General features: G+C 33.5%; 2 protein-coding genes across 9 annotated transcripts; one reads left to right on the top strand and one right to left on the bottom strand.

The window, feature by feature from the left end:
* The first annotated feature begins 4160 nt into the window (after nt 1-4160).
* On the top strand, nt 4161-13678 carry LOC140888709 (uncharacterized). 8 transcript variants are annotated; one of them, XM_073296408.1, is made up of 12 exons: nt 4161-4404; nt 4487-4636; nt 5066-5183; nt 5600-5696; nt 6471-6577; nt 7521-7643; nt 7833-7986; nt 8740-8800; nt 8899-9275; nt 10381-11974; nt 12773-13154; nt 13487-13678. In XM_073296408.1, the coding sequence occupies exons 2-11, from the start codon at nt 4509-4511 to the stop codon at nt 13017-13019; spliced, it is 3006 nt and encodes a 1001-aa protein (XP_073152509.1). In that variant the 5' UTR covers nt 4161-4404; nt 4487-4508; the 3' UTR covers nt 13020-13154; nt 13487-13678. The 8 variants fall into 8 exon arrangements, with proteins under 8 accessions (XP_073152509.1, XP_073152513.1, XP_073152523.1 ...); XM_073296412.1 differs by lacking the exon at nt 4161-4404 and having other exon boundaries at nt 4589-4636; nt 5066-5136; XM_073296422.1 differs by lacking the exons at nt 4161-4404; nt 4487-4636; nt 6471-6577 and having other exon boundaries at nt 5139-5183; nt 5600-6437.
* A 487-nt stretch (nt 13679-14165) lies between these two features.
* On the bottom strand, nt 14166-15232 carry LOC140875907 (blue copper protein-like). Its single transcript, XM_073279740.1, has 2 exons — nt 15009-15232; nt 14166-14718 (listed from the first exon to the last, which is right to left on the bottom strand). Exons 1-2 carry the CDS (start codon nt 15181-15183, stop codon nt 14276-14278), a joined length of 618 nt encoding a protein of 205 aa, XP_073135841.1. The 5' UTR covers nt 15184-15232; the 3' UTR covers nt 14166-14275.
* Nucleotides 15233-22953: the final 7721 nt, after the last annotated feature.

Here is a 22953-nt window from a genome sequence, read left to right on the forward strand (position 1 = left end):
AGCTGCCTAAATCCACAAATATCCGGGCCACATCATAATTTGCAACCATTGCCCTTATTACCAGTGCATCATTATGATTGGTAGAAACCCATTTCAAATCTTCCAGCCCAAAAGAGAGGGTCGGTCCAGTATGGACAATTTGATTGTCAATCTCCATATTTATTAATTTCTGCTGCTAGTTTTCCTGGCTCTGTTGGAATCTCCATCAGTGGGCCCTCCAGAAATCATGATAATAATTCCTCGAGCCGGCGCAGCCGGTCTTTGATGAGCTCGGTCATTCCTGGCCTGGTCCTGATTTGGGCGATTTAAATCTTCTAGGGGGGGGGGGGGAGCAGTTCTGGCTCTTTGTCTAGATCTTCCTCGATGTATTCTATTCGGGTGATATCCCTCTTGGCGAGTTAATATATTTTTCACCTCAGAATTTTGCTGAATTATCCTTTCAATTTCTTGATCTAATTGACGACAGTTCTTCGTAGTATGCCCATACTCCTTGTGACAATATTTATCTGATTCCCGATTTTGAGGTCCCTTCTTAGTCCATGGAGGCCTTTCTATGAGTTGTCGATTGTTACAAATTCGTAGAGCTCGGGCTTTGCTCATGCGCAAAGAGTGTAAGAGGTGAATTCACTCAACAGTGCGGGTCGAGATGATTGTCCCATCCCTGGATTACTGCTCGAGGCCCTATTGCTCTTTGGACTTTTGGGCCGTTCCCTCTTTACAGCTGCCCGCGAGACATGTATTTCTTCCATGTTGACATATTTCTCAGCTCGGGCGAGTAATTTCTCGTATGTTTTAGGCAGTCTCTTTATTAGAGATTTGAGAAAGTCTTTTGTATCTAGCCCTTGCATGAAGGCACTGATAAGCAGGTCTGGCGTAGCCATGGGTACCTCGAGAGCCAAGGCACTAAACCTGCGAATATATGTTCTCAAATTTTCATGTTCACGTTGCTTGATTGCAAAGAGGCTGAAAGTAGTGGTAGGATGCTTTTTTCTACTAGGAAAGTGATGCAAAAAGGATTTACTAAACTCATTGAACTTCTTGATCTCCTCAGTGCGTAGAAGATTGAACCATTGTTGGGCTGGTCCTATGAGAGTAGTGAGGAAAGCCCTACATTTGATCTAATCAGAGTATTTATGCAACAATGCTGCATTCTCAAAGCGTGCTAGATGTTCTTATGGATCTCCTTTACCATCATATTCCCCGACGTGAGGCAATTTAAAATGGTTGGGGAGGTCGGCATCCAATATCTCCTGAATGAAAGGAATGTTTTTGGTTGTGGTAACTATGTATCCGGCCTGCTTCTTCTTAAGTTGCTCCATCTCTTCTTTCAACTTTTTGATCTCATCAAGATGGGCGTTTTGATCAGGGTGCAGAGGATTGGCCTCACCCCTTTCTGCCAAAGCCCTCTGGACAGCGTGGGCCACTAGTTGTTCCAAATTTGGGTGATCTCCGTTCTGATTAGCCATCAAAACTCTTTTTCTTCAATTTCCCACAGACGGCGCCAATTGATGATGTTGATTTTTTACCTGGGGTTCGGTATGGTAGAATGGATCCTCCAACTCCTTTATGAAGCAGGTCGGGTCGGGTACCAATGAACTCTGCACAAGCAACAACTAGGTCAGGGGGGCGTCGAAGGTGTTTTCGGCGTGACCCCACCGATGCCTAAGTCAGTGTCTTGAAGGCAGAGAGTATGATGAATGCGAAAACAAGAAAATATGAGTGCGTGAATGTAAAAGTGAGAGTGAGTGTTGATGAATAATGAATAGTGAGTAATGAATGAACATTACCATAACAGTACGTGTGTTTATAGGAAAAAATAGAATAAGTTACCTAGTCGAATTATAACATGCCATGTACTAGGACTCTTCATCCATTGGATTCTTCTTAATTTTATCTCTATCTTGTGAATATTTGAAAAGATCCAAACTTATCTCATATATATCAGAGTCCTACTTGAACTAAAAATGATACCTGCGGCCCATTAGAAACAACTCAGGACGGCCCATAATGACCAGCCCTGGTCAAAGTCCAACACGGCCCAAACTGGGTTGGATCTTAACATGTTGGGCCATGTCGGGTAGATCCATTATAAACGGGATCGGGTTAAAATATTTTTCGGGATAACAGAATATTTTATGTTTATTATACTTTTCGGCGAGTTAGTGCAATTAGCTCATACTGTATTATAAAACATGAGACCACACTAACTAATCTATTTTGTTGTCTTTGGTATTTTTATCAGTCTATATTATTAGATTTAAAAAAATGTCTATATTATTAATTTTTAAATAAAATTATGAAATTGAGATAATTATTCAATTGAAAGCGATTTTGTACATGCTGCCTCCATGGGGTTCTATGGTCAACGTGGTCCTCCATGATTGACCCAAATCAATGAGCCCCACACACTTTTACGTAGGATCCACTGATTTGGGCCAATCAGAGCCCTCCACACCCCATGGGTAACGCCGAAGCTTCCAAAGAAAGCACACAACACGCACGTTGCAACATGACACTAATATCTATACATTTTCTGATTTTCATGATCTCAAATTGGAATCAAAACTTCATGTATCCTATAAATTTCCCAAGCTCTACAATTTAGCATCAAAATATATTAAAAGCGACGTTTAATACAAATTATTGCTACCAAAATTTTCCACAAATCTCTGACGGCTTATACCATTGTAATAAACTCACAAATTAATTAAGATGAGATATATAGGAAAAAGGGTTGACCCCGAAGAGGACTCCATTCCACTAATACGAGATATCTAGTTTGTAACCTTAATCTCTTCTATATCTTTTCTATATTATTAAGTTTGATCCATATATAGTAACTAATTTTGGTAGGTTATGTCATATCAATTTTTGTCTCCAAAATAGGGCCCCATAACTGCCATAATTTTTTTTAAATAAAATAAATAGTAATAAATTGATAATAAAAAGCGTAAATAATTATAAATTACTCAAACTTATTATATTTTCATATAAAAGTTTGTCATGCACAAATATAAAACTATATTTTAAATAAAATTTTAATTTATGTGTATCGTATGTATATGTTAACTAATTATTATAATATAATAAACCTATGCATTTATTTCGTCGCGTGGCCCCATGTTTTGAATGGGAGCCCACTCCATGAAAGATTTCGGCTCCCACGGAAAATGCCAAAAATAGCGTCTCCAGTCTCCACCCACCGTAGGTAAATGCAGCTTCCATTTTTTTTTTGTATTTATTTATTATTATTATTTATAATAACATGAAACTATGCGCTACCTTTTTCCTTTTTTTTTTTTTAAAAAAAATTTATCTATATTTTTTTCAGACAAATATTTTTTGAGTTTTGTTTTAAAATATAATAATATTATACTCATTTATGTTTATAATAATTTGAAAATTGGTCAGTAGGGTAAAAAAATAAAAAATAGCATATGATTAATTTTATTATTTTATCTTACTTTTGCTAAAGTTAAGTACAATCGTCGCGAATTTAATTTATCTTAATGATCAAAATCAGTTGAATCAATTATATAAATGAATTGATTAAAATCTTAAACTTAAACTTAAATAAATCATATTAAAATTAAATGTATCTCTGTATTGTATTAAATTTATGAAAATTTTTAAATTTTTAAATAAATCACAAAAAGTATTATTACATTTTATGAAAAAAATTATTACTTTTCATTTCATATATGGATCGAGTCGACTGTCGACCTGCTTCACAAAATATCTACTTTTTGAAATTATTGTTGTACTCGAATAGAGTTGTACCTTAAAATTTCATCAAACATATGCAATATTAAAAAAATAATTGTGAGACGGTCTGTGTATTTGTGAGAAGAATTAACCTATAATATATACAATGAAAAATAATAATTTTCGATATAAAAAATAATATTTTTTAATGAATCAGTTCAAATAGGATACATGTGTTACAAAATTGATCAATAAGATAGAATTTTGTGAAAAAAATACATAAATTAATTTAAATTCAAAATTTGTTTTTTTCCAACTTGGTGCACGATTGGGACCCAAATAAGAATCAATTCTAAGAATCCGGATTCGAATTCGGTCCGATCCATGTAAGTCCGGATTCCTTGACCTGTATTGGAAATACTGAACAACTCGATTAATAATGTTGCGCACTCTCATGTTGTTCATCTTCTTCATTGCATTTGCGGTTTCAGCTGATTTTGCTCGAAGCTAATTGGATCGAACCTCGAACCCAAGTGCTCAATTGGGGTGAATCGACAGTGTTAGCCATAAATTTGACGAAAATTCTGACGCTCGCTTGCCCGATCAATTGAGGCGCAGACTATAGATCTCTCCGTCGTTGCTCAGCTTTCAAACCCTGGCTTGATCCAGCATTTCAACGAATTTCGTCACCAAATTCAGGTAACTGTTCGAATTTTACTCTGTTTGTCGGCTTATGATTGAATGGTCATCATTAGTTTGGTTGTCTCGTGTGATTTTACAGAGATTTTGGTGGAATACACAAAATGCAGCGCATGCCAGTTACTATAGAGGAGCAGTTGATAATTAAAGCGATAAAAGATGAATGCCAATGGGAGAACCTTCCGAAGCGCCTTCAATCCAATTTGAATTCGAAAGAAGAATGGCATCGAAGGTTTGTTTCTTCCAGCTTCACTCGTCGGTTATTGACACTGGGTTCTGTCGTGCTACTAACTTCGAGAAGTTCCCTTGCATTTGGATACTAATGAGCTCGTTTTTGTATTTTTGCTGTACTCCGTTTGTGTTCTTGGCTGTTTTGTTGCATCATTGATATTTCTATTTGTTATTAGGGTACTTGCTCAAACGTGTTTGATATCTACTGCAGTAATACGATTTGCCCATTCATTGACCTCTTTCGATGATTTTCATAATTCTTTATAGAAAATAAGGTTTTTTTTTTTTTTTTTTTTTTTTTTCGGTGTCTGCCTATTTTTAGGTCAGATATCCAAAAATTTTGCAAGAGAGGGCGCACAACCTTTTTTTCCCACTGCCCAGTATTTAACTGAATGAAATGCCATTGATACACCAACCTCCTCTCATGCAGGATAATTGAATACTGCTTAAAGAAAAGACTCGTATGGAGCGCTTGTTTTGCTAAAAAAGTGTGCAAAGAAGGTGAATACTATGAAGACATGATGCAATATCTACGAAAGAATCTAGCGGTGTGTATTTGATGGAAAGTCCTTACTCCATAATTTTATTTTGCTGATTAAATCTTTTTAAGCATTGAAAAAGTTGATAATTTGTTCCATGATAAAATGCCCAATGAATTATGTGACATTTTAGAAATTACAGGCTAATATCATATAGTAGAATTTTCAGTTATGATTGGAAACAAATGCAGCTCCCTTTACTTGTGTGATACATGGTGTGGAACCGGAGATATGGAACATCTGTTTAAGTTCAGGATCTGTTGCTTAACATTTACCGTTAGTGAATGTTTCCACTTGGATAAAGTAAAGGAGCTGACTCATTTTATAGATTCTATGTCATGAAAATAACAATTAATAGGTGTTTATGCCTTAAGCTGAAGTTTATTTTATTATAGTCTTAACATATTTGTTTATTGTTTCTGCAGCTGTTTCCGTACCATCTTGCGGAGTATGTATGCCGTGTTATGAGAGTGTCTCCTTTTAAATATTACTGCGAAATGATATTCGAAGTTATGAGAAATGGTATGAGAGTCTCAAAGTTATTTACTCAGATTTAGTACGTGCAATCATAGCTATTCAGTTAGAGTCTCAGTTTGAGCTGAGATTAAAAGTTTTTGAGAAACATCGTTTGTTATATTGGCACATCTAATGCTCATAATCGTGCATGAAATTTCATATATTAGTTATCTGAATCAAGAACATGTAAAACCATAGAGAGTTAGTAAAGTAAACATTTTATTTAAAAATAAAGGACGGACAAAAAAAACAGTAGGACTTGTAATAAATCTGAAAGAAACAGCTGCTTTTTGCTCGTTATTTTTTTTGATCGATCGTATGGCGTACGAACAACTTTTCTTTGAGATTTATTGAAACCTCATTATCTCATTAATGAACACAATGTAGCGGTGGACAGGTTGTGACAAGATAATAAGCAGGCTTCATCTTTGGAAATACCTGAATGCATTATTTCCTCATACGCACGATTCATAATATTAGCTTGTGCTCCTTGTTGATTAGACGTGACACAAAAGATATTATATTCTTTAGAGAATATTTTCAGTTAGGTGATTGAAATGGTGTTACCCGAAATTGCTTTTCTCATTAAATGAGGGCTGATTTGATTTTTTGATTATTTAGGAGTTTGTTGTGCATCAAATCATTATTATTGTCCTAGTTGACGTTGGGGTATGATTCAACCAAATTTGATCTCAATCTCAGTGACTCTGCTTGTGTGCTTGCTATTCATGCCTTTCTGGTCATCAGGTGTAATAATTTTTTCCTTCCACATATTTGCAGAGCAACCATACGACAGCATCCCTAATTTTAGTGCAGCTGATGCCTTGCGACTTACTGGAATAGGCAGAAATGAGTTTATTGATATCATGAACAAATGCAGATCTAAGGTGGCTTCTGTCATACTTAGTGGCTTGTTCAAAGACATGTTATAAGTTACAATTCACACGCTACCTAGAGCTTATAATATATTGTTGTAGTCATTCTCGTACACTTACCATGATTGAATGGTCTAATTTTGCAAAACACTTTTATGTTTCACATGGAGGCTCCGCACCTTCCCATTTTTCTTGGCATTCTCAACACCATTACTTTGATCTTTACCAATGACCTTCTGGAGGCATTAAGATTTCAAACCCTTCCAAATGTATGAAAATGAAGGTTTTTGTTTTTTGAATTTATGGTCAATATCAAGTTGTCGGTTTAGTATTCCCATTTAGTTTGATTCTCATATCTGTGTTGGTCCATCTTGTTATGGCAATTGGCTGCTATCATTCTGAATGTTTAGGTTTCCCCATCAAAGCAGTAGACTACCAGAATTAAATTATTTGCGTGACTTGGATAAGTGGCGAAGCTGAGGGAGCTCTTAATCAGGAAGGAAGGTTGATGAGCTTGAAAACTCCTGTCAAAAAAGTTTTCTAAAATAATCTTCTCAATTTTTGAACCTCGTCATTACCTGAACTGTTCCAAACGTTGCCAAAAATTATGAAGTGGAATAAAAAATTCAGAAACTTTTAAAAATATTTTTTGGATTATATACACAGCTAAATAAAATTAAATAGAATCTCTGGAATATTCCTACAAGAATCATTCAACTTTAAGTTGTACTAGCTGGATATTCAGAATGAAGATAAACTGGCGGTTAAAGAGGGCCAGAGGCTCACTTCGTTGTCTTGATTGTTGGGCTGCTGGAGGTGAACTAGCGGTGGACCTCAAACCCCTTAACATATTAATACGATTGCCACTTGTTGTACCTTTCGGAGTTTCATATGTTGTATATGACATGAATATTCCTTTACCTGCAACTTATATTAACTTCTTGGAGTTTTCCAGAAAATTATGTGGAAGCTAAACAAGTCCATAGCTAAAGAACTTTTGCCTGTAGAACCTGTTGACTTCGTAATTGAGCCATGGTGGGGAGTTTGTCTCGTCAACTTTACGCTGGAAGAATTCAAGGTTAGACCTTTGCAATATATTCTTTCTAATGTTCTGCTTTTGTTAAATCATCATGCAAACGAATTCCTTGTAATACTATGTAAGGTTTGCCACAGATTTAATTATAATTTTGATGAGTTTTGCCTCAAGTTCTATCAAACTGGAACGGACTCTCATATTTGTTCCCCTTCTCTTTTACCTCTTCCCTAGAAACTTTCAGAAGAAGAGATGGCTACGATTGATAAAATCTGTAAGGAGGAAGCAAATTCTTTCATCCTTTTTGATCCTGAAATTATCAAGGGTCTATTTCGTCGGGGACTTGTTTACTTTGATGTACCTGTTTATCCCGATGATCGATTCAAAGGTAATTTTTTCTACACATGATTAGAAAGTTATTCAAAATCTATTTTATTTCTCTCCACCTCACTGCGAATAGTGAGCAATAGTAAAAGAATGTAAACAAAAATTATTGGTTGAAAACTTCTTCTGGTTTTAAACTCATTGCAAACCCGATTTTATGCCACATGCCTGACAACCTCTATCAAATTTATTTGTAGTCAGGAGAAAACCTTCTAGAGGTTGTCCCTCAGAAAAAATTTAGGTGCAATTTCTATGAAATTTTAAGTTTCATCACTAAATATGAAAAAGTCTGCTCCTCCTGCAACCCCTGGATTGTTCTGTCTGCCCCTGTTCATGTTACTTTCTGCCCTAATCTATTTTAACCCTGTTCATGTCATTCATCTGGTGGTCTTTGGACAGATGACTTGTTTAATGAAACTAAGGAGATCTTTCTATTTGATAATTTTAGGAAATCAGTTATGGTTTATGCTTGTCCATTTCCAATAGCAATTTGGCAAAATCGATACTCCTTAATTGCTTTCTAAAACAATACATTATCCAATCTGCGAGGTCAGTTTTAGTATCTCACTTTCATCAACAGTCCCATGACCCTGGACATCACATAAAACTGACTAAGCAAGTACCAGAAAAGAGAACAAACAAAACGAAGGGTTAAAAAAGTTTTCATAATTATGTTTCATGCTATAAAGTGTCATGTTCTTAAAGTTGGCCTTATAACTTATAAGAATTAAGACATTGATATTGTTCGGTATTTCAGTTTCCAGGCTTGAAGGATTTGTTTCAAACAGGGAGCAATTATATGAAGATCCCATTGAAGAGTAATATACTTATCTTCTCCTCCTTTTGTTTGACTTTTTTCTCGTCAAAAGAAAACCTTAGAATTTAACATTTGGACGTCATGGATTCTAAATCCCAGGTTGCTTTATGCTGTTTTCGTGGTGTCGAGTGAGAATTCTACTGTCGCTGAATTGGCAGCAACATTACAAGCCGATCTGTCACAGCTACAGGCTGCTTCATCTTTTGCTTGTCGACTGGGATGGGCAGTAAAACTTCTAGATCCTGCTTCTATTCTTCAAGAATCTATTGCTCCTGGATCTCCTAAGGGGATTCTCAGTGACGAAGAAGAAGGTTCACATGTGTCCATGGGATCTGCAAATTTGTCCAGTGATGGCAGTGCCCTCCAACAAAGTGAAATGTTAGAATATCAAGGTGCAGCGGCAGATTGTTCTCGTGTTGCCTTCGTTGTTGATGCTAATATAACATCATATCTTATGATGGGATCTGTTTCTCCAGGTCTGTCAGCTATTATTGTCTCAACTTTTTTTCTCCATTCTTCAATATAGACAGTTCCCTTCCCAGTAAAACTTTTATTTCAATTCTGATTCCTGACTGATGTTAACTTTTTACTGCTGGTTAATGTTCATTTCTTAATCGAACGGTAATTTAGGATGTCGTAGTAACCAATTTCTATAGTTGAAGCAATAAAGGTTTCAAAAAGTTGGAAATGAGTAGTGAGCAATTTTCATTTTAACTTATGCTAAACCAATCGTTATGGGAAATAGCTGGAGAACTTGTTTTGTAACTTCATGTTCTCAATGTCTGAAGGGAAACATGAAAGCCAACCAACCAATGAAATATTCAAGTATACGTAATAGTAATGTAAATTTATGTATGCATAGGACTCGAAAAATATAGCTTTTTCATCTGCGTTGTTACCTTTCAAGAGTAACTGTAAATTTATATGTTTCACTCAGGTTATTGCTGAATCGAAGAATTTTCTTTATCATAAAAAACATCACTTTAGAAGAAGAATATCTGGGAAAAGTTTATCATAAAACATAGCCAAATAATGTTTTAATGCTCTTCAACTTGAATATAATTTTTAGCATCTCAGTTATATATTTCAGTCGATATAATTCCTGATTGATTTGTCGAAAGATCTTTTATCATTTGCAGAGTAAATGTTGGAATTATTTTGAAATATGAATTGGATTCTTCATTACTAAAAGAGTGAAGACAAGGGTTATAAACTGATGAAAGAGGTACATTCAGAATCACACGTATGAATGTTTTAAAGAATTAGTACTATGAAATGAGGGATAAGTAGACCAACTACAGGTTTTATGATGTATCTCATTTTTTCTTCCCATCAAAAGGGCCCGGGGCAATGGGAAAACAGGGTTAGGACCATTTCATTTGTTTCAGGCTTGTCAGCGAGTTTCACTTTAGGTACACATAAGCAACATTCACTTGTATCGTCCTTTCTGCAGTACATTTTTTTAATAAATGTACGAGCTAGTTTAATAATTTCTTTGAGGATTCTGGTAGAAAGTATCTACTCCTGCAGGGGTTATGCATAGAATCTATACATGATTACTGTGGTTATTACCTATTGCAGGTTTAAAATCTCATGCCGTCACACTGTATGAAGCTGGGAAACTAGGTCATGCTAGCATTGCAGATCTTTGCAGAGATTTAATTACTTTAGAGGGGAACAAATTTGAAGGAGAATTGCAGGAATTTGCTAATCATGCCTTCAGCCTCAGATGTGTACTGGAATGCCTAACCTCAGGTGGGGTTTTTGCAGAAGGAAGAGACAGTATTAAATCAATATCCGTGAGCAACGAGGAGAAGAATCCTGTTATAACTGATGTTTTTGATGTTAGCAAGTCCACAGAATCAGGTCCAATAGAGTCTGCCGAGGATTATGTGCATCCTATAGTCCCAGAGGGTATTGGTTCTGCTGAGCCTTTAACTGGGGGGACCAGTGATGAAATTTTCTCTACTACTCTATCGGATAGAACAAATTCTTTGGATGATGATTCTAAATCGGCCCTTAGTTACGAGCTTCATAAAAAATCTGATTCTGTTGAAGGTTTTAGTATGGGAAGAAAGATAAGGAAGCAGAGGAAATACCGAGTTGATATTCTTCGTTGTGAAAGCTTGGCTGCTCTGGCTCCAGCAACTTTGGATCGCCTATTCATCCGTGACTATGACATTATTATGTCCATGATTCCACTTCCTCATTCTTCTATTTTGCCGGGATCCAAGGGCCCCATTCATTTTGGTCCTCCATCTCAGTCTTCTATGACTCCGTGGATGAAATTGGTCCTGTATTCAGCTGTCTCCAGTGGACCTCTTTCAGTTGTTTTGATCAAAGGACAATGTCTAAGACTGCTTCCTGCACCATTGGCTGGTTGTGAAAAAGCGATTGTATGGTCATGGGATGGATCAACGGTTGGGGGATTGGGAGGAAAGTTTGAAGGGAATTTAGTTAAAGGAAGCATACTTTTGCATTGTTTGAATTCACTTCTTAAATTTTCTGCTGTACTGGTCCAACCTCTCAGTAGATATGATCTTGATGATGGAGGGAAAATAGTAACTTGTGATGTTCCGTTGCCTTTGAAGAATTCTGACGGATCAATAGCTTGTATTGGGGAGGAACTGGGACTATGCAGAGAAGAAAGTTCAAAGTTAAACTTGCTGCTGCGTGACATTTCAAATAAAATAAATCTATGGACCATTGGTTATATTCGCCTATTAAGGCTGTTTAAAGAGAGAGAATCAGAAACCTTTTCAGTCGATGATGGCAAGTATGAATGGGTTCCATTGAGTGTAGAATTTGGTATTCCACTTTTCAGTCCCATATTATGCAACAGAATATGTAAGAGAGTGGTTTCTTCGGAGTTACTTCAGACAGATTTACTCAACGATCATCATGATGCAATGCAAGATTTAAGAAACAGGCTACGTAATGTTTGTTCAGAGTACCAAGCAACGGGCCCAACTGCAAAAATTCTTTACCAGAAAGAGCAACCAAAGGAAAAAAAGTTGTCTCGACAGCTGATGACTTATGCAAGTGGAAGATGGAACCCCCTTGCAGATCCTTCTTCTCCTATATCAGGAGCCTTGAGTGAGCATCAGAGATTAAAACTCGCTAACCGGCAGCGTGGTCAGACAGAAGTTTTGAGCTTTGATGGTAAAATCCTAAGGTGTGTCCTAATTGGATATGTATATGTTTATGAGTGGTTCAGGCTTTTTTTAAAGGTTATTGAAATATCACTGTTCTCTTTTCATCTCTCCACAATCCCCCCCCCCCCCCCCTCTCTCTCTCTCTCTCTCCTGTGTGTGTGGTCATCTCAAACATTTAGTTGATTGTATTCTTTATATTCTGTTTCTTTCCTTGTTAATTATCTTGATCTGGGAGCAAGAGCAATTGGTTGAGGCTGTTGCAATGCATTCAAATCTCAATCAAACTTACAGCAAAATCAGCACAAAAGCTACTTTTTAGTAGTTATAATCATTCAAAGTCAGATGTGTTTGGTGGTTAAAAAAACAACAAATATATTCACCTATAGTTTCTTTTCTAAATGATGTATTTCCTGCTTGGTTTGGGTATTACATCATCATTTTCTAGTGTCTATAAATAAGAGCCTGTAATGCACTACAATTTCAGTGACAAATTCTGGTCGTTTTCATTGAGAGACATCAGCAATTTTTTGGAGTTCCCCAAAATTAATGCAGAAGACTTCACATTTAGTTGGAAAACTATTTCTTCTCCGTAGCATTCTTAATTGTTCGTTAACTTTTTTGTTCACATTATCTCTAAATTTTAAATTAAAAAAAATATGGTTTTGAGATTCTCGTTGATATATTTTGTTCCCGACATGGGATTTTCAGTCTTGAAATTTAACTCTATCTCAACACTTTTTCAGGTTTGACCTTATTGCAGAGATGTCGCCATAGATGTTCATTTCTTAAATAACCATTTGATCTTCATGATTTTGCAGATCTTATGCATTGACTCCCATATATGAGACCGCTATTAGGCCTGTTGAAGATTCTCTTTCATTGGGTACAACAAAAGGTGAATCAGATGATTCTGACAGCAAAGAAGTAACTCTCCCCGGTGTAAATCTTCTTTTCGATGGATCTGAGTTGTGTCCTTTTGAGATAGGAGCTTGCCTGCAGGCTAATCAACCTGTATCATTAATTGCCGAGGCTTCAGCAGCATCTGCATTTTTGGCTGGCGAATGAAAACTTATCATTCTTGGGACGCTTCTCTCCTTGGAACTCATGCTGGAACTAAGTCGTCTGCAGCTTATTAGTCCTTGTGTTTGGTGTTCTTTTGATCTTGATTCATCATTTGATCAAGGCATGATAGCTCTCGAGGTACAAGCTAAATTTTTTACAATTATCTTAGTTTCAGGGTTTCTTGTGTAATAGAACTCAAATTTTGATCCTTTGTACTTGCAACATTTTTACACGCTGTTGACTAAACCTGTCAAAAGTTCAGATCTGACAACCCAATAATTTTCCAGTCCTCTCATGTATATATCTGTTGATGCTTTGAATGCTGTAAAGAACTTTTACCCTTTCTCATTCTATTTGGATTGGTTTGTTGACGGAGAATCCAGTTTTCATTTGATCTCTCATCCATCATTCTTGTTGCTTGTTGTTCTCTCATCAATCTTCTTTTCCTTTTTCCTTTTTGTTTGTTGCAGGATTCGCTCACAATTTCTTGTCCAGTATACAGTGGCAACAGGTCATTTTTCACCAGTGTCAAACATTTAAATTTTTTGGATGTGCCATATCTGTAGTGATTCATTTGTTGTCCCAATTCATTGTTGCTATAGTATTTCCTGAGCCAAAAATGTAGATGAACGGGTATTATCAGAAAATCAATTACGAAAGCAGTTTTCTTATTGATTAGATTTATTCTGTTAACTTTTTTTTATCTTCGTGAATCGTGAATACATTCCTTGCATGATCTTTTATTCCTGCAGGTAAGTTTCGAAAATAGACTTTAAATGCTTTGTGACTTTCTTTCTTTTTTCTTTTTTCTTCTTTTTTTTTTTTTTCTTTTTTTTTTTTCCAGATTACTGTCAATTTGAGCGTCCTAATCAATATGCTTAGTGTCTATTTATTAGAGGCATGCAGCTGAAGGTCTCATTTGATTTGCTATAATTTATAAAAAACTTTAGCTAGGCTGAGAGGCTAGACAATGGGCTAATGAACTATTGAACATAGTAGATGTCCCGTAGCATGCTTGCATAATCACCTTTTGTGTCTTTATTGACCATGACCAACGCTGGAGTGACTTCGCTTGTTTTCGGACCCGAAAGTTTTGGTATCTTGTGTTGTATATAAGAAAAAATTTAGTACTGGAATCTAAAATGTAAGTAAAAAATATTAAATAGGAATTAAGTATACATAATCCAAATCAAAGTTGGGAGAACTGAAAGCACAGCCATAAAGAGAAGGGAGCACTGCCTCTGTCCTGACCAAGGTTATTACAGAAAAAACTTCAACATTACAATGCTAATGGTGAAAAGAACAGCCACTTTTGGAGTGAGAAGTACTGCTGAAGAAGATGGTTGAGTAAGATGCTGGGAACCACCGGCTGTGGGAGCGGGTGAAATGGTTGTGAATGGCGGAAAATCTCTTGTCAGAGGTGGTGCAGCAGTGGCGGATGGTGGAGAGGTGATGGTTGGTGGAGAAGTGGTGGTACTGGATGATGGATCACCACCAGATGCTGCCACAACATTCACTGAAAGCTTCATTCCGCCGCCACAATGGCCAGGCACACCACATATGAAGTAATGTGGACCAGGAGTGTTTAGAGTGATGGAGGTAGCACCGCTGCTGTCGGTGGTTATTGCATTGCCAGTGGTACATGTCTTGTAGTCACTTGTGCTCACTTCATCTACAGTGTGACCAGAGGCATAGTTGAATACTGCAAGCATGTAAGTGTTCATCAGTTCTTTGTCAAAGCCCTCAATTATGTGTGTGGACTTACTTATAGGTATATGACATGCCTATGCTACTACGCATATGCATACGCATTATATATATACATACAAATAGCTTTCCAAACAAGGACGGATCCAGAAATTTGGAAGAAGGGGTGTGATGGAACTAGAGACGACGAGGGGGATAATTTAAAGGATTTATAGGGATGGATAAAGCGGTCAAACGTTGAACTAGTCTCATTTTCTTCAGTTGTCCGTGTGTGTGTTAACTTACCAAGGGTGTCACCAACTGTGAAGGTCTTGTCACCAGCCCAGTTTCCATAACCACCACCAAGTGACCAACCCGACGAATCGCCAACAGTGTAGATTGCTGCTGGAACTCCATGAATTGAACTACAAATCATAATCAAAACAATCAAATTTGAAATCCCACCACCAAAATTTGCCATTCTTGATTTGATTTGAGAACTTGGTGCAAAGAATGAGTGAATAACCGGTTCTGAGATTAACTGTGTGAATGCATGCAAGATTTCCTCGCCATATATATATAATACTCAAATACGGGGGCCAGACAGATGGGGAGGAGGGAATACAAATACAAATACAAATACAAATTAATTAAAATGGAGTTGGTCACTAGAAACTTTTGTTTTTGCTCATTGCGTGGTTGTAAAGTGGTTTTAGACGATAGCCCACGTTCCATTCTTCATTCTTCTTATGGGCCAACTACACTTCTAGTTTAAAAATCAACACTCACCTTTTTAGGGTCATAGTCATGCATTTTCAAGAAATCTTTATATGTGACATTTATTTCTTTTTAGAAAATAAGATGCTATCACGGTTCCATTGTTTAGATTGTCACATTTCGAAAAACTCAACAAGAATTAATTAAAAAAAAATGAATTAATAATGGCGTTGGTAAACTAACAAGTAACAAGCAGTTGGGCTAACCTGAAAGAAGAGCAAGCGCTTGTGTAGCAAGTGAAAAGATACTCTTTTGTTTACATAAAGCATTAGCAACACCATAATTAGATAGAGTAGGTGATCTTGATATAAAGGCAAAGCTCCATGGCTCAATGCTAACCACCAATCCAAGCTATATTTGTAGTTATTAATCATGGTATAATTTAATTTGATATAAAAATTATGAATCATAAATAATTTTAAAAAATGACCATTTTTATCAAGTTTCATTGCGTTCCACAAAAGAAAAAATTATAATAAAGATCACAATTTATGATCAAGACAATTACTGCAGAGAGTCAGAGACGAAGCCAGGGGCAAGGGGGGGGCCTTAGCTGTGGCCATTGCCAACACAAGATCCTTTCCATAAAAATTCAAATATTTTTAGGCTCCGTTTGGAGATGTATTAATAAACCATTTTTAAAAAAGTATTTTTCAAAAATATTTTATAAAATGTATTTAAATTTGTTTTAAAAATAAATATGTGTTTGGACAACTATTTTATAAAAACATTTTAACATTTTAAAAGTTATGTTTTTCATCTTTGTCTTCCGTGGTTTCTTGCTAAAAACATCTAAAAACACCTTTCAAGTGTTCTTAAAAAACTATACTTGGAAAACACTTTTAAAAAATAGTTTTCAAAAACATTCTACCAAACTTTTATCCAAACACATACTTTAAGTTTTTTTCATTTATAAAACACTAAAAACGTTTTTAAAGTACATGTCCAAACGAAATCTTAAACTCTTAAAAAGGTGTTCGAATTGGTGGAGTAAACAAATACTTGACCAGTGATTACTGATTAGAAGTTTGATCCCTTTACCAATATCTTCTCGAATGAGCTTATCATCTCCGGATAAGAATATTTCCTATCAGTATTGGAAATTACATTAGTAAAAATATAAACCGAAACATTCCCTGATTGAGTTTCAACTATTGGTAAGTTAGTCATACTTCACCTAAATTAGAACTTGATTTAGCTGTTGTTTCAAAAAGACATGAATGTAAATAAAAAAAATCTCCCCGGATAAGTTTCGCAATTAGGTGATCTTCGAAATATAAGAGACATTTGTCGATAAGCTTGAGTTTCTTTGGAGAGATCATCATAAATTATTAATTACATAAAATATCTAATGAGACTAGTGTGATTTGCATACTATTGTGTTAATATAAGAGTTTATCATTCACCCGAGCTTACAGATTTCAAGAACAAAGAAGAAAAATAGCAAGCAATTTTTTTTTAAATAAATAAATTGTGTTAGATTATATTTCTATCATTCCATTTTGAATTTTAAATTATGGATTTCATGTATTTTTGTTTAACATATAATTAATAATGAGATATGGTGATAAATATAATTAGTTTTTAAGTTAACCAGATTCTTTATTTTCTTGGTCTTGGCTTGGTGATGCTACCAAAAATATATTTAGATGTAATAAAAAAGCTTTTCTCATCACAATTATGCGCTAGATCACGAGGAAACACAATTAACCACGTACAAATTAATTATATTGATTTTAGAAATTAGAAGATGGCCCATGTTCCATCCTTAGTTCTTTTTAATTTTTGGGTCAAATACGTACATATTTTTAGAGTCTAGTATATTTTTATCTGATATCAAGTCAACAATTTGATCAAACTAGCCAAAAATTAAAAATACTTGATGTAATGATGCAATAAAACCAAAATTTAAAAACTTAGTGTCAAAATTGGACGAGTTAGTAGAAAAAAATAATCAGTTTCCTATATGAATAACGAGGCTTCTCTAAGTTAACTCATAAAAGAGCACGCAGTTGTGCAAGTATTGCTTAGAATGAATGGTAGATCAAAAGACATAATTAAACATTAGAGCTAGGTGATCTCGATTCTCGAGGTCAAGGCAAATCTAATAATTAAACATTGCAATTGTGATACATTAATAATTGTGAAATTAATTAATTAATGTCGTAGTTGATCTTGATATCGAGGAAAATTAATTTGTATAAAATATTAATGGCGTGATCATCGTTTCAACTGAAATGTACACAATTAATTAATTAATGTCGTAGTTGATCTTGATATCGAGGAAAATTAATTTGTATAAAATATTAATGGCGTGATCATCGTTTCAACTGAAATGATATAATAATTATGAACTTTGAGATACATATTATGAGAAGAAAATAATGTTTGTTTGTTTTTTTAAATTACCATTTTTTCAACAAAACTTTAATGTGAGATCTGGATTGGTTGATGTTTTTTACTTTAAGGTATTCGACTGCAAGTAGTTCATCCATAACAATGATAAAACTCATTTAACTGCTTTTGATGCTAAGTCTGGTGAGGGTATATTTATTGATTACTTGGTGGTTAGCCGAACTTATAGAGTTTTCAACAAGAAATCTCTAATCGTTGAGGAAACCATTCATGTTGTTTTTGATGAATTTATTGTATGTGCAGACCAAAAACAGGTAAACTTAAGTGAGCTAAGTCACCGGTTGAAAAATACAAATCTCATATATGAATGTGACAGTAAAGTAGAAATCAGGTGATACAACAGTCACGTACTGAGAATATCCTACAAGAAATTTTGTCATTTTTTTTGTTAATCTTATACAAATTTTCAAGCATTCATATTATAAAAAAGATAAAATGTGATAGCCGTGACCAAATCTACGATATAATAAATAAAAATATCTTTGTAATAAAAATATCTTTGTAAATTTAGTTTATCTACTAGCGAAATAAAATTAAGATTTTTAATTTTAGTTTTATTCTAAATTTCAGTTATCGTCTTAACATATAGTTAGAATTTTTAAATGAATTTTACATTTAAAGAAACTTATTATTTTTTGATTAGTATTATTTTAAAAATATGATTTATCTTAATTGTCATATTAATGTGGAGTTATTAGTGTTTAAAATTTGTAACCAGTTTTGTAAATTCATATTCATTATGATATTAATTTCTTATTTTTAATTGAAAGCTTTTATTCATGTTTTGGGTATAAATTATTGCACAAAATAAAGTAAAAACCTCATTCTTCTAAATTTATATATTTAATTACAAGAAAACACATTAACTTGTGGGAATATATACATATATATACATATATATATATATATATATTATTAGCTTATTTATATTAACGTATCTTTATAATTTTTAACAAATTATTTATATATATAGTTAAATTCACATTTATTAGAATTATTAGTTAGTTTTCAAATCATAATTTAATTATATCGTAAATAGTCATTAATTTCCCTAACTTTTCCTCTACCCACTAACTTACGTTTTTTTTTGTTTATCATTATTTATTTTGTTTGCTCTATAAAATCTCAAAACCACTTTCATTTTTGAAACACAATTTAGAGAATTTGGAAAAAGCCTTCTACATATTTTTGGCCATGGGAAATATCCGTATGTCTAAGAGATACATGCAATTTTGCATTTTGTGGAAGGTAAGGATGCTTGAGGTATATAATTCTTAAGTTATGTCATGAGGTTGATCATAGATGATGATCCGCAGTAGTTTTCTGCTATACGAATTTGAGATCGAAGTAAGTGGGCTTCTACCTTTCTTTTGTGTGATATAAGTTTCTACACTTATATTTATTTTTGCGTGTGAGTTAAGTTTTATAACATAAATACTTATACTTTTGAAAATTCGATCGGCATGATAATATTCGTTTCACTTTGATATATATATATTATTTGTTGGCTATTCGTGATATTATTTGAAGCATGTTAGAATTATTTGGAAATATTTAAGATGCACTGTTAAGAGTCGATTTAGAAATGGTTAAGGAATTTCCGACGATTTGATTTGATTTGATTTGATATGGCCCTGATGCGGTGGGTTATAATAACCGTTCCTTTGGCCTCGCCCCTTAGAGGAGTAACATATAGGGAACTGATCAGTAGAACCACGGAAAATGAGATAATTAACAGTGCAATATTTGCTTCGTATTTGTTCGAATTCAGCATGCTTATTTTGTTTCGAGATTATAAAATATACATGAGTACATGTAAATATATTTTGGTGTTTATCGTGCTCGATCGGCCCCCACTTGCTGAGTGTTTCCCAAAACACTCACCCCCTTACTTTGCTCCCCAGATAAGAATGAAGATGAGTTAGATGACGAAGAACATAATAAGTTCTGAGGTTGGTGAGGATGGATCAGTTCAAGTTGAAAAAATATTTTTATTTTAAATTTCAGTTTCGCTTCCGCATTGTTGCAATTGTGTTTTGTTCTCTGTAAAAACAGTTATTGTTTATGAAATAGACTGGTTTTTGGCAAGACTTGTGCTATGAGGCTTGTTGTTTCAATGTTAAATTGTTAAACAATGCCGATGTCAACTAGGCCCGATTTCGAGGCGTGACAGAAGTGGTATCAAAGCCAAACCAGGTTCATGATCTTGATGGGAAATTAGGATGAAGAATGAAAATGATTCTTGGGGTCTAGTAAGTAAGATTTGGAATGATGAGGAATCACTTGGAGACAAACAATGGGAACTAATATTATTTTTAAGGTTAGTATAGAAATGAGAATGATTACTTAGATTTATGTTCGAATCATTTTGGGACTATTATTTAGGTTACCTAGTCGATATAAATATTTAAGTTTGTTCTAATTTTGGATTTATAAAGAATTATTTGGGAGCTAATGTTTGTCACATTATAGATAAAAATTTTAAGTCATGATTGTCGAAGTTTAAGTTTGCTTGACAATATTGGGTTATATATATATGGATGTGATTGGGTTATAGTTTGACTCGAAGGTTTTTATTAGTGTTAAATACTTGGAAAAAAAAAATCTAGTTAATAAGAATAATTTTTTTTTTCCATAAGGATCATACTTCCCTACAAATAATTAGAGAAAAAAAAAATATTCTCTCTAGTATATTTTGATGAGTCATGTATTAGGTTTATTTGGATCATCAATCCTCATTTCTATTTTTAAAATAAAAATGTCTTCACTTCCTCAAATTAAATCTATCAAGTTATTGAATTTTTATTACATGCTTAATTTTGATTCCTAAACTTTTGTTAAGAAATTTTGTTGAGCTGATTTCAGAAAAATACTATTTATGTTCCTAGTTATTATGCTTTTAAAAATGTTTTTTTATTAGATATAGAAAACATTTTTTTTCCATTAAAACTTTTCTCTAGAATATAAATTTTTAATTCCCTTCTCGGCTCTCCGATAATATTTTTTTTGATCATTTGATTTTTTTATGTTGAGATAATTTTCCACAATCAATCCCAAGAAAGACCGAAAGATATTTTATAATATTATATGATATTTTTTATATTAAAATTTTACTTGTTTATAACGTCAAAATACAAAATTCAAGTTTCGAGAACAAAACTTTTTTTTAAGGAGGGTAGAATGTGATATCCGTGACCAAATCTACGATATAATAAATAAAAATATCTTTGTAAATTTAGTTTATCTACTAGCGAAATAAAATTAAGATTTTTAATTTTAGTTTTATTCTAAATTTCAGTTATTATCTTAATATATAGGTAGAAATTTTAAATGAATTTTACATTTAAAGAAACTTATTATTTTTTGATTAGTATTATTTTAAAAATAATGATTTATCTTAATTGTCATATTAATGTGAAGTTATTAGTGTTTAAAATTTGTAACCAGTTTTGTAAATTCATATTCATATTCATATTCATTATGATATTAATTTCTTATTTTTAATTGAAAGCTTTTATTCATGTTTTGGGTATAAATTATTGCACAAAATAAAGTAAAAACCTCATTCTTCTAAATTTATATATTTAATTACAAGAAAACACATTAACTTGTGGGAATATATACATATATATATATATATATATATATATATATATATATATATATTATTAGCTTATTTATATTAACGTGTCTTTATAATTTTTAACAAATTATTTATATATATAATTAAATTCACATTTATTAGAATTATTAGTTAGTCTTCAAATCATAATTTAATTATATCGTAAATAGTCATTAATTTTCCTAACTTTTCCTCTACCCACTAACTTACGTTTTTTTTTTGTTTATCATTATATATTTTGTTTGCTCTATAAAATCTCAAAACCACTTTCATTTTTGAAACACGATTTAGAGAATTTGGAAAAAGCCTTCTACATATTTTTGGCCATGGGAAATATCCGTATGTCTAAGAGATACATGTAATTTTGCATTTTGTGGAAGTTAAGGATGTTTGAGGTATATAATTCTTAAGTTAAGTCATGAGGTTGATCATAGATGATGATCCGCAGTAGTTTTCCGCTATACGAATTTGAGATCGAAGTAAGTGGGCTTCTACCTTTCTTTTGTGTGATATAAGTTTCTACACTTATATTTATTTTTGCGTGTGAGTTAAGTTTTATAACATAAATACTTATACTTTTGAAAATTCGATCGGCATGATAATATTCGTTTCACTTTGATATATATATATATATATTATTTGTTGGCTATTCGTGATATTATTTGAAGCATGTTAGAATTATTTGGAAATATTTGAGATGCACTGTTAAGAGTCGATTTAGAAATGGTTAAGGAATTTCCGACGATTTGATTTGATTTGATTTGATATGGCCCTGATGCGGTGGGTTATAATAACCGTTCCTTTGGCTTCGCCCCTTAGAGGAGTAACATATAGAGAACTGATCAGTAGAACCACGAAAAATGAAATAATTAACAGTGCAATATTTGCTTCGTATTTGTTCGAATTCAGCATGCTTATTTTGTTTCGAGATTATAAAATATACATGAGTACATGTAAATATATTTTGGTGTTTATCATGCTCGATCGGCCCCCACTTGCTGAGTGTTTCTCAAAACACTCACCCCCTTACTTTGCTCCCCAGATAAGAATGAAGATGAGTTAGATGACGAAGAACATAATAAGTTCTGAGGTTGGTGAGGATGAATCAGTTCAAGTTGAAGAAATATTTTTACTTTAAATTTCAGTTTCGCTTCCGCATTGTTGCACTTGTGTTTTATTCTCTGTAAAAACAGTTATTGTTTATGAAATAGACTGTTTTTGGCAAGACTTGTACTATGAGGCTTGTTGTTTCAATGTTAAATTGTTAAACAATGCCGATGTCAACTAGGCCCAGTTTCGGGCCGTGACATAAAATAATTTTGATATAAAATATAATAATAATTATATAAATACATTATTGATGTGAGTATCAAAATTTAGATACTTGAAAGAGATCAATGTTATATAAGTTAATTAAGGATATTATTGATATTTTAC

The sequence above is a fragment of the Henckelia pumila genome, chromosome 1 (assembly GCF_033568475.1).
Source record: "Henckelia pumila isolate YLH828 chromosome 1, ASM3356847v2, whole genome shotgun sequence".
Taxonomy (NCBI): Eukaryota; Viridiplantae; Streptophyta; class Magnoliopsida; order Lamiales; family Gesneriaceae; genus Henckelia; species Henckelia pumila.